The sequence below is a fragment of the Podarcis filfolensis genome (assembly GCF_964270895.1).
Source record: "Podarcis filfolensis genome assembly, chromosome: 16".
Classification (NCBI taxonomy): domain Eukaryota; kingdom Metazoa; phylum Chordata; class Lepidosauria; order Squamata; family Lacertidae; genus Podarcis; species Podarcis filfolensis.
This window is the reverse complement of record NC_139620.1, coordinates 17,057,679-17,075,081: the sequence shown is the minus strand read 5'-3', so window position 1 is coordinate 17,075,081 and position 17,403 is coordinate 17,057,679. Positions and strand designations below refer to the sequence as shown.

The 17,403-nt window shown below is 43.9% G+C and overlaps 1 protein-coding gene across 1 annotated transcript; it reads right to left on the bottom strand.

The window, feature by feature from the left end:
- Positions 1 to 595: 595 nt before the first annotated feature.
- RHBG (Rh family B glycoprotein) lies at positions 596 to 16,364 on the bottom strand. Its single transcript, XM_083590338.1, has 10 exons — positions 15,671 to 16,364; positions 12,290 to 12,476; positions 10,886 to 11,036; positions 9,928 to 10,075; positions 8,819 to 8,985; positions 7,395 to 7,532; positions 6,125 to 6,258; positions 5,072 to 5,193; positions 2,201 to 2,274; positions 596 to 1,409 (listed from the first exon to the last, which is right to left on the bottom strand). Exons 1-10 carry the CDS (start codon positions 15,858 to 15,860, stop codon positions 1,329 to 1,331), a joined length of 1,392 nt encoding a protein of 463 aa, XP_083446464.1. The 5' UTR covers positions 15,861 to 16,364; the 3' UTR covers positions 596 to 1,328.
- Positions 16,365 to 17,403: the final 1,039 nt, after the last annotated feature.

The window sequence follows — 17,403 nt, the reverse complement described above, 5'->3', positions numbered from 1 at the left end:
CTATCCAGGATTGGTGTTATTATGATGATTTTATTACTATGTTGTCTGTTATTATGCTTTTTATTATTTTTATTATTATTGATGCTCTGTAAAATGTGTTATTGATATTGTGCACGGCCCTGGGATCTTTTGATAAAGGGTAGTAAATAAATTGAATACATAATAATAATATTCCAGCCTGGAGAGACTTCTGTATTGGCCTGTGTTTTTCTGGAGAGCATGAGGCTTCTCTGCAGCCTCCTAAAATTACTCCTGGGGCTTTTCTAAAGGTAGAACTCAGTTCTGGGTTCAGCTCAGCATCAGGCCTCTGTGCTGGCCATAGATTTACTTCTTGAAAATCCCTGCCGTGGTGACTCTTGCCAGAGGGGTTAGTTTGCATTTCATCTGTTGCAGCAATTGCAACAGAAAGTCTTGTGGCATCCTCAGTACTAACTGTGGCAAAGACGTCTGCCACAATAAATCTGCTCATGATTTCTCATTCAGAAGGTTCCGAGGGTCACCACATCCTAAACTTTTCATTTGTTTTTAACAGATGGAGCAAACGACTGTCATTTTAACAGATATTTGAAAGAAGCACAAGAGGGTCTCTCAGGACTTCAGTTATATGGATTTAGGGCATTAAAAAAATATGTAAGTCATCACACAAATGTTTCCACTATTTAAATACAAATATCGGTAATCAAATCATTACAAATATTCCAACTACCGCCTCCTGTTTGATTTTGCATTTCTGTCCTGATGTTTGCTTTCCAAGGTTTCAACCATGCTAGCCAAGGATTTTATGTTGAAAGGCCAAGTTGTATTTTTGGATCACAGGATGATGAACAAACACCACAAAAATGGCAGTAGTTAGCCACCAGCCTTTCAGGAAATGAGCACTGCCTTGGCAGTCTTGTGGAAGAAATTCCTAAGTGAAGGCAAGTATATTCAGGTCGAAGATTTGACCATTTCATCTTCATCTTGGCTTCAGGGTTCCTCTTGTCCAAAGGGTCAAGGGCCTCATTTGAGAAGGGTGGATCATCAGTGTGTAATGCTGGAACCTGTTTCAGGGTGCCATGGCTCACCTTTGGAATATGCAAAGTAATAACACACAAGGCAGTGCTTCTGAGCATACGCAGAATGCACTCCTTTCCAAAACAGAGTCATCACAGGCAAATCATCTGGCAAGTCCTCTGGCTCTGCCTTCTAAGGGGACTGGAGCCCTGGAACCACCTTTGTGGTATTTTGACTTCAGAGCAGATCTCCTAATGGCTGGGATCTCCTGAACATGGCAGATCCCTTGCTGTCACCTTTTTGCCTGCTGCTGTGTAGAAGATGGCAGCATTCTGTCAGGCGCTTGAGTCTCTGTCTGTCTCCTGGGCTCTCACAACCACAACATCCTGGAAGCCATTGTGATGATCCTCAGGAACCTAAGTAGAAGGAGCGATCAGGTGAGAAAAGGACACCAAGATCCCAACACCCCTCACCTCATGGGTGCTGGGATGTGAACAGATGCTCGGAGAGGATATATTTATTAGTTATTATCCTTCCTTCCTCACGTTTGTGAGTTCAGCAGAGTGTCATCCCCTTTGCAGCTGAAAATGGAAGCTTAGATAGGTTAGTTTTGACCTTTTAGTTTAAGTAATCCAGGATGCTTTAAGGCAGACTAGATTTTCCTGGTATTCCGCCCCTTTACTCCCCCTTAAAATAACAATATCACAAAGGGTCTTGTAAAAGGTAAAAATAACATTTACGAGTTGGAGAGTAGCAGACACAGCAGATTTGTTTAGGCAGGCTTAAAATGGCAATTCAGTTACAAAGACATACTTAAGTCTTGCTTGAAATGGCATTAGAGCTTGTTCTCACATTGCTGGCAGGATGAAGAGAGATGGAAAGAAAGGGTGTGCCCAGGCAGGTAGGATAATATACAGCTATGTCCTCCCCCTTTCAGGGCACATGGGAGTGTCTCTCACAGACTTCTCTCTAGCAAGTTTACAGGAAAACTGCGAGCTTCAGCTCCTAGCATGTGCCTATCTAGCAAAACATGAATTGTTGGTTTGACCGCCCTTTAAATATCCCACACAGGGAGATGGGAAGCAGAGCTCCTCAAGGGTCACATGGGAGCAGTCACTTCATCAGTGGGATGGGGCACAGGGCAAAATAATATACTGATGCCACTGTATTGATGATCAAATAATAAACAGCAAAAGTCTTCAAATACCTCCCAGTAGATATTATCTTCAAAGCAAAGAGAGTCGTTCGGCGATCCAAGTACCCGAAACTTCATGATGAACCCTGGGAAATGCAAGAGGGAGGAATGGGGTGTGTGTGTCACGGCATAGAAGGAGAACTCTAAGCTGCCTTCATATGCAGGACATGAAGCCACATTCATACCAGCATACATCTAACAGCTTCTCCCAAAGAATTCTGGGAACTAAGGGTGCTGAGATTTGTTAAGAGACACCCCCCCCATTCCCCTCCCAGAGCTACAATTTCCATACTTCCTTGGAAAGCAGGATTGATTTCTTAAACTATTCTGGAATTGGTGGGTCTGTGATGGGAATGGGGGTCTCTCAGCACCCTTAAGAAACTACAGCTCCCAGGATTCCTTGGGGAACCATTTGAAGTGGTATCACAGTGCTTTAAATGTATGGTATGAATGTGGCCAAAATCTTTCTGAATTCTTCCAACATTAAACAAAATAGCCCTTCTATTTTTATAATCCAGCCTAAGTCCATCCTCAAATTGCTGGTTCGAGGAAGCCGTGGCTGGGAATGAGTATCTCCCTTTATCCATATTTTAGCTTGTACTGACCTCCAGTGGCAAGAAAAAGGTTCTGCCCCAAAAAAGAATGGAGAAAATGGATTGGTTCAATACAGTCCACAATTCGGTCTTCTCTATTTTCTCATGCAATACTGTCATGAGCAACCAACATTGCTAAACTCTGTTTTAAATGGTTTTATGTAGCAATAAAAGTGGTGCCTTCAAAAATTTGAAATCTACCCTCCCATGATTTTAATAGTGATAACTATTTAGAGTGTGAATCTGAATGATATCCATGGGTCCCTTCCAAACCTGTGACAGCAAAGTTAGAATCTACAGGAGGAAACCTGGTGAACCAGTCACACTGGTTTGGCTTGCCTTTTAAGTATTTTATTTCTTTTACTGCATTTGTATCTCGCCTTTTCCCCTCCAAGGAGCTCAAGGTGGTGTGCATGGTTCTCCCCCTCATTTATCTCCCACAACAATCTTGTGAAGTAGATTAGGCTGAGAGGCAGTGACTGAGCCAAAGTCAGCCAGCGAGCTTCATGGCTGAGCAGGGATTCAAACCCTGGTCTCTCAGGTCCTAGTCTGACACTCTAACCACCATACTCTGCTGGCTGGCTCACACAGAGAGTACCATTTACGTTCCTAAGAGTTTGCCATAGAGATAAATGGGTGGACCTTTTCCCACCTCAGTTGGCTAGATGGCACATCTTCCTATGGGGAACAAGAGGCCAAAGGGGGCTGAGTTCTGGTTGATGGCAGAGGCACAGAGACATGTGTGCCTCTGTGCTGGACCCCAAGCTATGACTTGGAGATCTCCTTGGAAACCTAACAGAGGAAGCAAGATCTATTGGGGAATTCATGCTGTGAGCTCCTCCATCTTGTCCTCAAGTTGTATATATGTGTAAATAAAACCAAGCATCCTAAAGACACCACGGTCTCCACATTGTTATGTATGTAATTGTTGAATGTTTAATAAAGATTTATAAATTTTAAAAAAGACACCACGGTCTCCATCAACCTTCATTCCAAGGACACCAAACCCTGGGTAAGCACAGAAACCTGTGGAGTCTCTCACCACTCAGAGAGAGGGGCTGTACAACACAGATTTTTTTGCTCTGCTCCTCTATGGAGGCAAGTAAGTTGTACAAGCCAAACTAAGGGCAATGTGATGTGCAAATGCACACAAAGTGTTGAAACAAATTCTCCCACGAGAGGATGCTGGACTGGATGGGCCTTTAGCATGATCTTAAATGCTTAAAGGTAAAGGTACCCCTGCCCGTTCAGGCCAGTCTTGACAGACTCTAGGGTTGTGAGCTCATCTCACTCTAAAGGCCGGGAGCCAGCGCTGTCCACAGACACTTCCGGGTCACGTGGCCAGCGTGACGAAGCTGCTCTGGCGAGCCAGCGCAGCACACGGAAATGCCGTTTACCTTCCCGCTAGTAAGCGGTCCCTATTTATCTACTTGCACCCAGGGGTGCTTTCGAACTGCTAGGTTGGCAGGCGTTGGGACCGAGCAACGGGAGCGCACCCCGCCGCGGGGATTCGAACCGCCGACCATGCGATCGGCAAGTCCTAGGCGCTGAGGTTTTACCCACAGTGCCACCCGCGTCTCTAATCTGAAATGCTTAGGGAGTAGCAAACAGTCACCTACCAGAAGTAACTCTTGGCACTCAAGGCACTCTGCCTTCAGAAGTGAAGGGGGGCGACGCTAGCAATTGTAGTACCATCTATGGTGGGCTGAGCCTGGTGAAATTTAGGGGAGCCACTCTGTCACCAGGACAGATAATGATGAGAACTTTTACTGCCACGGAAGATATATTTATTATTTTGTTGTTGTTGCGTCTAGGGCTGTGTGGGAAATGGCCCCATGACACTCCCTATTCAGCTCTACAGTGCCAGGTTCAAATAATCATTCCAGGGCATTGTGGTGGTCATGGTTATGGAAACTGCAACATAAAAAGCTAATGCAATTCTAGGCTGGATCAATGGAAGTCTAGTGTCCAGATCAACGGGAGTCATAGTACTGCTATATTCTGCCTTGGTCAGACCATGCCTGGATTACTGTGTCCATTCTGGGCATCACAATTTAAGAAGGATGTTGACAAGCTGGAAGGTGTGCAGAGAAGAGTGATCAAGATGATTAAGGGTCTGGAAACCCTTGTGAAGAATGGTTGAGGGAGCTGGGGGTACTTTTGAAATTATTGTGGGGAAACTGCAATAGAAATATTTTGAATAATCGGAAAGCTCCTCCTCCTCATTCCTTGCAAAGGGTTGGGAATGGTGTTACCTCCACCTTCAAATCTTTGGCATGGAAAAACTCACCCACAAGGCTCCCGCCAATCATAGCCAACCCCAGAGTGACACCCAAACCACTCAGCTGGAAGAGGCTTTGGTACGCGGTGGTCCGTTTCCCAGAGGCGACAAGAGGAAAGATGTCCGCCAGGCTGCAAAGGCAACAGACAAGATCCAGTGAGTGGGTCTCAACAACCTTGGCCTGGAAAACAGGCTGGAGTCTGATCTCTGGCGAGTTGGATTAATATTAACATTGTTATCCATATTTACATTCCACTCTCCCTCCAACAGGTTCTACCCCATTTTATCTTTACAACAACCCTGTGAGGTTGTCTGGGCTGAGAGAGAATAGGCTGAAGGCCACTCAGTGTGTGGGGATTTGAACCCTTAGCTCCAACACACCAATTACATTTATTTGTTTCATAAAATTTATATACCGCTTGATAGTAAGAAAAAAGCCTCAGAGAGATTCACAAGAAGAATAAAACATGAAAAATTATCAATAACAGTTACAGACATTTATTTACTTTTGTTTTGTTTGTAATTTTGTGCTGTTTCATGTTGTAAGATGCCTAGAGCATGGTTCTATGGAAAGGCAGCATACAAATAAATTTATGCATGCATGCATGCATGCATATATGTAAAACATTCAAAAAACAATTAAAATAAAAAATGAGCTAAAAACACATGTTGACATTCTACATAACTGGGTAAGCTTGCCTAAACCTCTTTGCTCTGGCCTTTGACATCTGAGATTTGTATGTTTCAGGTCACACCTTATTATTGTGAATGTAGTATTTTAACTGTCTTCAATTCTCTATTTTAAAATCGTTGTAACCCTCTCTGGGACCTGTTGGTGAAGGGCAGGTAATAAATGTAATCATTATTATTAAAAAAATGTTTTTACCAAGCACCAAAAGGAGTACAACGTGGGTGTCTGCCTAGCGTCAATATACCGCTCTAAAAGATTGATTTCTTACAAATGTAGAATGTGCATTATGTGACACCTATAACAGGCCCAGTTCCATAGATCAAAGTTTATGGAAGAACCATTAAGCCACATTGGCTCTCACCAGGACTCACCCATCTCCATAAACATCTTCTGTTGCCAGCCCTGCCACCAGCACGCCAAGGAGGCCTCCAAGGATTCCTGGCATCCCGTGCAGGTTGTGGACTCCACAGGTGTCATGTATTTTCAGCCTGGAGGCCAGAAAGGGCTGGGGAGGAAGAGACATTCAGCACAAAAAGAATTTTGACACAGAATGGATGGGATTCCATGCCGCAAGATAGACTGCCATCTCTTGAGGAGGCTCTAGTCCTGGATTTCCTGCATCAAGCATCTAGGTGGCCTCCTGGGGAAGCTCTGGCTCTAGGATTGTGTGTCGTGGTACTCGCCCGTCTAGCTGGGCACTTTCTGTTCACAAAGACGCACATAATGTTTCCCCAAAATCTTGGGAACCTGAACCTTATTATTATTATTTTTTAAAATGGCACTAAATCTCTAGTCCCCATGGCAGATCATTTCAATTATACAGAATTATACTTCTGGTTAAGAACTTAATTCGTTCCGGAGGTCCGTTCTTAACCTGAAACTGTTCTTAACCTGAGGTACCACTTTAGCTAATGGGGCCTCCTGCTGCCGCCGTGCGATTTCTGTTCTCATCCTGAGGTAAAGTTCTTAACCCGAGGTACTACTTCCGGGTTAGCGGAGTCTGTAGCCTGAAGCATTTGTAACCTGAAGTGTTTGTAACCTGAGGTAACTCTGAACAGTGTTAGAAACCAGAAGGGGCTTGTAGGAGACTCCCAATATTTATGATGGCAGGAGGTGCCTTCCTTGTTCAGTAAAACTTGAGCTAGTGGGGTTTATGGTGAGGTTGCCTGGTCATGCAGGCATTTGGGGGACTGGTTTTTAAGGTTTCAAAGCAGAGGCTGGATGGCCATCTGTCGTTGATTCTTTAGCTGACGTTGCAGGGGGTTGGACTAGATGACCCTGAAGGTCCCTTCTAACTCTATAATTCTATGATTCTATGGTGTCCTGAAAAGTATCCAAACTAATTTGGGAGGCGATGGATTTCTCACCCCATTTGTGTTTATTGCCCCTTTTTGAAGGCCTACATGCTGGCATAAAGAATAATGATTTACTGACGCTTCTTTTAGTGGCTGCTCAGAAATCTAGAGCTCAAACCTGGAAGGCGTAACAAGGGCTATCCCTGGACTAGGGTGTAAAAATGCCCCACCACTGAGTTATGGCCCTTCTTTGGAAGTCCAAGGAAAACTGGTAATGTCACTTCCTTGTGGCACAGAATTCTTTGCATTTCCCCAAAAGTTGCTGTCGTTTTGGAGGGAAACATACCGTAAGGAATTTGAAGCCAAGAACTGACACAGAGCCCGCCAAGACCCCTGCAATCATGGCTCCAAATGGGGTCAGCATCATCTCTCCTGAGGTCCCAACAATCACTCCACCAGCCAAGGCTGCATTTTGAACATGAACCTGGTAAGAGAAAATCAATAGATGATCAAATGGCTTCAGTGTGAGGCAGGATAGGAGGAGGGTGTGCAGCAGCGAGGGGGAAACTCAGCCCCCTAACCTGCACTGAAGGAAGCTCTCTAGGCTAGGGAGTGAGCAAATCTGTCAATTTCAGCTTATTTCAGCTTCTCGTTGTTTCATTCTAAAATTTGTGATTTTTTTAAATAAACAACAACAATTATTTTCCCCCATCAGTATTTCAGTGCAAATTTCACCTAATAGGCACATTTTGGCATGCCTTTTTGCCTGACACGCACATTTTTGCAGCGGAATTACCCCAATTAAGCACCCTTAATCCTTCTGAGGAAGAAGCCATGGCTGTTTCAAATGGCACGATACTGCTTTACATCAATGGCCCAAAGTGTGGGATGAAAGCATCCAAAATGTTAAGTAAAGGATTAATGTTCACAGGGGCTATAGAACTCTGTGATGTCATACGTCAGAGGCAGTTATTTCAGTTGGTACAGTTATGGCAGTTATGGACAGCCTTAACAATTAGAGCAGCAGGTATGTTCTGTTATGCTGCTGTCTGCCTCAGAGCTAGGCTGTAATGGTATTCATCTCAGATGCAAATCTATGTAAGATGTATTAGCAACATAAGTACAGTAACTCCTAACTGCATTGTATATTTTAATCTGCAAGTGCAAGTACACTGAGTAAAAGTTATTTGCTATTTAAACTTTAAAAAGAGAGTGTCTTGTGTAGTTTTTAATAGGAGGGAAAAGGGAACTAATCAAAGGGTCTTCCACATCACTCTATAAATGGGAACTAGAATTTAATTCCCACATAAGTGCTTTCAGACTATCTATTCCTTGATTTGTTGACAGGGAGATTAGATGATGTTGGTTATTTCATGAGCACTGATTTGCTTGCTGGGAGGTTAGATGATGTCACATGAAAGCAAGTCATTTCCCCTTCACTTTCCTTGTTGCCAAAAAATCCAGTCTTTTGAGGGAAGAGAGGTTGTTGACCTGCCAAGATGTGATTTAATCCCCTCAGAAAAGAACGACAGTCTGGAAGCCCCAGAATCTAATGCAGGCTTCCTCAACCTTGGTCCTCCAGATGTTATTGGCCTACAACACTCATGATCCCTAGCTAGCAGGACCAGTGGTCAGGGATGATGGGAATTGTAGTTTCAAAACACCTAGAGGGCCGGGGTTGAGGAAGCCTGATCTAATGTATGACAGGGGTGAGCAGGGATGCTCTTTTCACCCAAAGCCCTACAAAAGAGGCCACCAAACTGGCCTCACCATGTCCAGCTTGCCCCCTCCATTCACCAGGGCCGAGAGGGCGAAGGTGGTGAGGGTGCTCGCAGCCAGGGAGAAGTAGGTGTTCATGACCGTCCGTAGCTGGTCATCTCCATGGGCCGCCACCGCTGAATTGAAGCTGGGCCAGAAAAGCCAGAGGAAGAGAGTTCCTGCATGGAGGGAAGAAAGGGAAGCAGCTTTAAAAGAGGATTGGACAGAGTCACGGAGGACAATAATGCTATCATGGACAACTAGCCATGAGGCGCATGCTCTGCCTCCACTGGACTTTCCAGCAGCATCCAGTTGGTAAGAAACAACCAAGACATAGGGGTGTAAAGTCATATTTAGAGAAATGACTTTCTTCCTTTCTTCATAGAATCGTAGAGTTCTAAGGGATCTTGGGGGTCATCTATTGCAACCCCGTTCAATGCAGAAATCCTGCCCACAGCCATCCCTGGGTGAACTCAAACCCCAAATCTTCTGGTTAACAGCCAGACGCACTGACGCCACAATAACACTAGAACTCATGAACATCCAGTGAAGCTGGAAGAGTCAGGACAGACAAAAGAAAGTGTTTCTTCATGCAACACAGAGTTAAACAATGGAACTCCCTCCCACAGGAGGCAGTGATGGCCACCAGTTTGGAGGGCTTTAAAAGAGGACTGGAAAAATTCATGGAGGAAGATAAGGCAACCAGTGGCTACTAGCTGCGATGGCTATGTGCTACCTCCATGGTCAGAGGCAGTAATGCTTCTGAATACCAGCTGCTGGTAGTCACAGGAAGAGAGAGTTGCTTTTGTGCTCAGGCCATTCTTGTGGGTTTCCCACAAGCATCTGGTTGGCCACTGTGAGAATAGGATGCTGGACTAGATGGGCCATTGGCCTGATCCATCAGGCTCTGCTTATGTTCTTCTGTTAGGTTCTTAAGGTGTTATTTCCTGACTGGCCACTGTGAGGGAGAAGGTTCTGGACTAGAAGGTGGCCCTTCTCTCCTAACTTCATTTTTCTGGGACAGAAAACAGTCCGTTCCCTCTTGCTCTAAAAACCCCTCTTCCTATAAGATTGAGCCATTAACGGCAGCAACAACCCTCCACCTATGTGGTGGCTCTTACCAATCATAGCAAAGAGATCTGAGTGATAGGTGGAGCTTTCTCGTTCTCTGCTCTTCTTCAGCTGAGGCCGGTAAAGCATCCTGGACACCATCAATCCAAAGTAGGCCCCAAAGGTATGGATGGTCATGGAGCCCCCAGCATCCTTTGCCTGAGCCAGAAGGTCAGAAAGGAGCACACAATTGCAAAAGTGGCACACACAGATATTATTATTACTGTATTATTATTAGCAGTTATACCCTACACTTCAGCCAAAAAGGCTCCCAGAGCGGCTTCTATACAGTCAGTTAAAAAAGACTGTCCCTGCCTACACAGGTTTACCGTCAAAAAGGGATGTGCAAATTAACTGAAGCAAAAAGCTAAGGCAAAGTATGGGTGCTCCAGTCCCAGAATTAATTTCAGAAATATCCTTTGAGGGTCCCTCCAGATAACATCTTTATTCAACATTCATCCAAATTTGCTTCGGCAAAGGGCACAGCGTGATAGGGACAGAAGCATCTGTCAATTTTGGTTCTCTCAGTTTCTCATTTATTACTATCTTAAATTATTATTTTTATTATGACTTGCATTTGTATCCCACCTTTCTCCCTAAAAACTCAAGGTCAGCCAGTGAGATTCACAATGACTGAGTGGGAATTTGAACCCTGGTTTCACCCGGGTCCTCATATGACAGTCTAGCCACTATACCACACTGGCTCTCATCTCTTCACATTTCTGCAGCAATTTGTGATTAAAAATAAATAAATCCTCATGAAAATTCTTCAGCGCTTTAGTGTGAATTTCTCCTAATAAGCATTTTTTGGTATGTGGCTTTGACTAATGTATACACCATTGCAAGGATTTTCTCCCAATGTTTTATGTTTGTTGCATGTACACATTACTACCTCAAGCAACCTGACAGAAATACAAGACACAAATGCAATACATGATTAAATAGCATCATTTTAATGCAAAGACTCACCCCAAAGTAACGAAGTAAGATATATTCATTAATGCCAAAGAGGGTGACTTCCAATACAGTCATCAGTAGCAGCTGGACAGGACTCGTCTTGCCAAGAACGGCTCCGAAAGAGATCAGGACTGCCCCAGCACAGAAGTCGGCATTGATCATGCTGGCAGAAAACATTGGAAGCAACAGTCTGAATGTGACAGTCTAGGCTGCCGCCCTTTCCTGCCCCCTGTCACAGAATTATAGAATTGTAGAGTTGGACGAGGTCTCAAGGGTCATCTAGTCCAGCCCCCTGCAATGCTGTAAGTTAACTCCAATTAACTCTGGGCCAATGAAGGGACATCCGCAGAGGATTGACCTACACGACACAACCATCAAAGTCATCCAATGGGGAGTTCTGATTGGCTACGGAAAGCTTGCAACTGCTCGTGTCTGGTGAAAGGAGCACTGGGAGACAAGCCCTGTAATATAATAGTGGGTTTGGGGGTCAGTCTGGATGATGCCCTGAGTTACTGGAACCCCTAGATTCTATCACCAGCTCAAGATTGGGGTGGTGGCATGTAACAATATACTGTTGCACACACACCCCAATCTCCAAGTGGTGAGAGATTCCCGGGGTGCCTTGAAATGAGGGTCAGTGGAGACTGTAGTGTCTATAGGATATATGGTTTTATTTACATATATATACAACCTGAGTGGGATGGAGGGGCTCACAGCATTAGTAGATCTTGCTTCCCCATTAGGTCTCCAGAGAAGCCCCAAGCTGCAGCTTTGGGTCCAGCACAGAACAAGACAAGCCTCTCTGTCTCTAGCTTCCAGAACCAGTCAAAATGCCCTTCCACACAGCATCTCTTGGTTTATTGTTGCCCATCCCAGGATGATGTGGCATCCAGCCAGGTGAGGTAGTATAAGGAATACCCATTTGTCTCTATGACAACAGAACAACTTCTTTGGATATGTTAAATAGCTGTACTTCACAGGCCAGAAAAGGCCATTACCTTGACAAAGGGACTGGTTTGGCTGAATCAGCAGCCTCTGCTACTTAATTCTAAACAGGTGCAGAAGGGACCCAGAGTATCATCCAGACTGACCCCCACCCTCACCTATAACCATACAATTGTCTCTATTGACCAGGGGCAGCACCTACTTTCTGATACCTGTTTCCAGTAAATCATTGCCCCTACTTTTGACTTTCGCAGGTATCTTGTGAAACATTTGTTAACATGAACTGTTTATGTTGTCCTTTCCTCCCACCCTCCTTCTTACACCAACCCACTGCCCCCTGGGTCCCCAGACCTCCAAGATGGCACCAAGCTTTCCTGAATTGGTCTCTTGCTCTCTCTCCCTGGCTGAAACTGAGTCTCTAAGGCCCTTTCCCAAGGCCAAGCAGCTTGGAGAAGGAGCCACTTTGCTCACCTTTCTATTCCAATGTGGATTTTGCCATTATGGAAGGAATGGAAAAAGCCCTGGATGAGGATAGACCACTGGATGGCAAAGGCAGCTATCAGGAAGTTGAAGGCCACACCCCCAAAGCTGTACCGTTTCAGGAAGGTCATCAAGAAGCCGAAGCCAACAAAGATCATAGTGTGAACATCTTGGAAACCTGGATCAGGGTGAGAAATGGACTGGTTTAAAATGTGAGCACAAATGCCCGTTACTGTGTCTTGTGGGAGGGAGTTCCACAGATTAACCACGTCCTGCATGAAGAAATACTTTCTTTTATCTGTTCTGAATCTTCTGACATTCCATTTCATTGGGTGTCCATGAGTTCTAGTGTTTTGACAGAGGGAGGAAAGCTTTTCTTTGCCCACTTTCTCCATGCCATGTGTAATTTTATAAATGTCCATCATGTCACCTCTTACTTCCCTTTTCTCTAAACTAAAAAATAACAAATGCTGCAACCTTTCTTCATAAGGGGATTTGCTCCATCCCCTCAATCATTTCGGTTGCCCTTTTCTGAACCTTTTCCAACTCTGTAATATCCTTTTTGAGGCGAGGCAACCAGAACTGTGCACAGCATTCCCAGTGCAGTCACAGTACAGTGGTACCTTGGTACTCAAATGCCGAAAACCCAGAAGTAAATGTTCCAGTTTTTGAATGTTTTTCGGAAACCAAACAAATAGGCTGTTGGCTATTGTTTCCTGGGCACCTGCACCAATCAGAAGCTGCGCGTTGGTTTTTGAACATTTCAGAAGTCAAAGGGACTTCCAGAATGAATTAAGTTTGGCTCTTTTGCTATTTATTTTGCATTTTTGTTTTTGAGGCTTTTTGGGTTAATTTGTTTTTGTGACTGTGTTGAAACCAGTTCGACTACTGATTGATTGATTGTGTGACTATGAAAATGGATAAAAGCCCCCCATCCAAACAATGACTATCATCAGTGCTGGTAAGAAAAAAAATAATTTTAATTTTTATCATCTACAATACTGTCTTATTTATTTTATAGGACAGTACATTAATTACTGCTTTCATTTTATGGATCAATGCTCTTGTTAGTAAAATTCATGTCAAACTGCTGTTTTAGGGGTTGTTTTTAAAAGTCTGGAATGGATTAATCTGTTCTGCATTACTTTCTAGGGGAAAGTGCGCCTTGGTTTTGGAATGCCTTGGTTTTGGAATGACTTCCGGAACGGATTAAGTTTGAGAACCAATTTACCACTTATTCCAAATGCGGTTACCCAGGAAGGCCGCCTACAAAAGACCTTTGCCTGTTCAACTAGATTCCAAGGCTGAAATGTACACTCGCCATGTATGCACAGCCAGCTTCAAAGAGTTTTCTCTGATAGCGAATGAGAATACGTGTGCTGATAAGATCCAATACACACACAGGAGCCATTGCAGTCTGCAAACAGAACAACTGTCGGCTTCCTTTTGCAGTAACCTCGCAACCTTTTAAAGGTCGATAACTATGTGGATACCTTCAGTTATGCGGCAGCTGATCTCCTACAATGGGGATGGGTCTCCAGGAGCACCTTTTCACTTCAATTGTAACCAGTAAAAGCTGCAGAAAGTTAGAATTGCAGGGATTCACAAGCAACCAGGGATGGGATTTTCCAATCCACTGCTTGCTCCTTAATTGTGGTGGGAAGTGAGTTTTTCTGTACAGTTCTGATAAAAATATGAACAACTCTTGCATATTATACACATTATTAGACATAATCTTATACACTTAGACACTCTAGGCTCTTCCACTGAGCCACAGCTCGTCCCCATTATTTTATTGTATACTATCGAGGAATCTGCTTGGATGAAAAGTGGTATAGAAATATTTTAAATACAAGAGTAAATGTATGTCCCTGTGTGAACAGGCCTTAGGGGCTCAGGGTTAAATTCAGGAAAGGGGGATAGGGGCAGGATTTCAGTAAACTGGATATAATTTGACTCTGTTATGCTTAAAGATGGATGACTGTCAATTTCAGTTTCTCATTTCTGCAGCCTTCAACTTGTAATATTTCCACATCAGCCAATGATTTGTTTTAAAATAAAATAAAAACCCTTCACAAAAATCTGTCAGGATTTTAATACTCACTTCTCATAATATACTCTCTTTTTTTGGCAATCAAGTTTCCTGAATACAATGCATTTTTAAATGCTATTTTTCAATAATATATGGAGCTCCATGTCTATTGACATCAAGCAGCAGCCTACCCTTTTCGATGACTGCTTCAAACATTTCTGTCTAGATAAACCTGTCCAGATCTATAGAATGTTGGCAAGTGTTTTAATTCGTTTTTAGCTTATTAATAATCCTAATTGTTATTTGAATGTTTTAAATAGTTGCTCTTAACTGATTTTACTGACCGTTTTTTAGTTTTATTCTTTTTGTAAATCACATCGAGGGGTGTTCTGGGTTTTTATAACGCAATCAAACAGTAGAGAGATTTTACAAATAAATGAATGGATAAAAAAATGGAGAGACTTTGGCTTAAGTCTAGGATATCTGAAAGACTGTATCTTCCCATACAAACCTGCACGCGCTCTGAGAACTTCATGGGAGACCTGCCTCTCAGTCCTGCCACCCTCACATTTATAATTGGTGGGGATGCAGGAGAGGGCCTTCTCAGTGGCCGCTCCCAGATTTTGGAACTCCCTCCCTAAAGAAGCCAGACTGTCACCCTCCTTGTTGTCCTTCCACTGGCAGGTGAAGACTTTCCTGTTCTTTTAGGAACTGACTGCTTTTAAAGAAAGGGCTGGTGCTGTGCTGTTTTTATTTTGGTTATTTGTATGTTTTAAACAGACTTTATATGTCTATACAGTTTTAAATCTTTCAATGTTTAATTGTTTTGTAATGATTGTTTTTTCCTACAATTTCACTGGTTCTTGTTTTTACAGTCATACCTTGGATCTCGAATGACTTGCAAGATGAACGTTTTGGGTCCCAAACACCGCAAACCCAGAAGTGGTTGTTCTGGTTTGTGAACGTTCCTTGGAACCTGAATGTCCATTGCGAATTCCGCAATTTCCAATTGGCTGCAGGAGCTTCCTGCAGCTAATTGGAAGCTGTGCCTTGGTTTCCGAACTGTTTTGGAAGTCAAACCGACTTCCAGAATGGATTCCGTTCGACTTCCAAGGTACCACTGTATCTGTAAACCGCCTTGAGTCCCATCAGGAAAAAGGCGTATACATCTATACTAATAATAACAGCAATAATAATTACTTTCCAACTATTTATGTCTTTTATATGTTTTAAGCTTTCTGTGTTTCCTTCCCTGCTTGATTTAATTTTTGTGAGCAGCTTTGGTTCCTGGGAGGAAAGCAGGATAGAGACAAAATAAAACAAAACCAGTGAATACTCACTTGGGTAGCGCATATAAAACTCGTTCTGCAGGTGGCTCTTGTTGCGGAAAGCCAGTTCCTCGTGCCAGAGCTTGGCGCTTGTTTCAGCATCATACTGGACGAAGAGGGCGAAGAGGAGAATAGTCAGGAACTGAAGGAAAACACAGGTGATGGGGAGCTTGAGCCTTAGGTTGGTGGTGTGCCCTGACATTGCGGGGAAAGGGAGAAGCGAAGGGGAAAGCAGGAGAGGAGAGAGAGAAAGAAAGAGGAAAGTGAAAGCAGTCACAGGTGCCAAGCCAAGCCCCACCTTCCAGTCAATGAGTTCTCAGGGGAGCCCCACCCATCTCACTCCCAGGAAATGTTCAGTGGTTGCTCAGCCCTGGCAAAAAGCCACTTGCTTCAAGGGAGGTGGCAGGCAGCGTGGAGAGGACACCCTGGAAGGGAGGAGCGACTCCAAAAGGCCTCCAGGCAGCCGTTCTCCAGCTTGATGCCGCTGCAGCCAAACACAGGCGAAAGACCTGCACCCACCTCACCTCAACCCCCCAGAAAAACTTACCTTGAGAGAGGAGGGGGTCTTTTGCATGAAGAAATAATCAAGAGGGTTTTTTAAACAAAGGCGTATCCCGCATTTATTCCCTAAAACATATAATCAAACAAGGCATCTTAAAAAGAGGTGGTTTATTGCAAGAAAGAAAGCATACACAGACCACATTCACACTGTACAGTGGTACCTCGGGTTACATACGCTTCAGGTTACAGATGCTTCAGGTTACAGACTCCGCTAACTCATAAATAGTACCTCGGGTTAAGAACTTTGCTTCAGGATGAGAACAGAAATCGTGCAGCAGCGGCACAGCAGTAGCAGCAGCAGCAGCGGGAGTCCCCATTAGCTAAAGTGATGCTTCAGGTTAAGAACAGTTTCAGGTTAAGAACGGACCTCTGGAACGAATTAAGTACGTAACCAGAGGTACCACTGTACATGTAAAGTTCAACAATGTCACTTTCAGCAGTCATGGCTTCGCCCAAAATAATTTTGGGAGCTGTAGTTTGCTAAGGGTGCTGAGAGCTGTTAGGAGACCCCAGTTCCCCTCCTGGAGCTACAATTCCCAGAGTGGATTAACAATCACTCCCTTTTCATAGGAAACACTGGGAATTGTAGCTCCGGGAGGGGAACTGGGGTCTCCTAACAGCTCTCAGCACCCTTAGCAAACTACAGCTCCCAGGATCCTTTGGGCGAAGCCATGTCTGTTTGAAGTGGCATCATACCACTTTAAATGTATTGTGTGAATGTGGCATATGCGACTGTTTTAAAAGGTTTGTGTGGTTATATGTTTTAGGGGGAAAGTGCAAGTTAGGCCCATGTTAAATCAGCCCCTGATTACAGTATTTCTAAAGTTTGTTCAAGTTGATGAGAGTTATAACTGTTCCCAGTGCTTTTTTTCTAGGGGGACACAGATCCCTAAGCATTTTGTGAATCTTTGAACTTTGGTCCATTTACTGTATTTATTTTTCTGAACTATAAAATAGTGATTTTCTTGAGTCGAAATGAGAGTACCCCAAACATTTTTTTAGAAAAAAGCACTGACTGTTCTCCTGACTGAGCTACAATTCTCAGGTGGTTTAACAATCAACCCCTCTTCCCAGGGAACTCTGGGAGCAACAACAACTTACAGCTCCCAGAATCCTTTGGGGGAAGATATGACTGTTCAAAGTGGTATCACAGTGTTTTAAGTGTATGGTCTGAATGTGGCCCT

Excerpts from the sequence above, each read along its gene's own strand:
- RHBG (XM_083590338.1), bottom strand. The coding sequence starts at position 15,860 with ATGTCAGGGCACACCACCAACCTAAGGCTCAAGCTCCCCATCACCTGT. Across the intron at positions 6,259-7,394 it reads TTGGCTTCAAATTCCTTACG|CCCTTTCTGGCCTCCAGGCT; the intron begins GTATGTTTCCCT and ends CTTCCTCCCCAG. Across the intron at positions 2,275-5,071 it reads GATTGGCGGGAGCCTTGTGG|GGTTCATCATGAAGTTTCGG; the intron begins GTGAGTTTTTCC and ends TGCATTTCCCAG.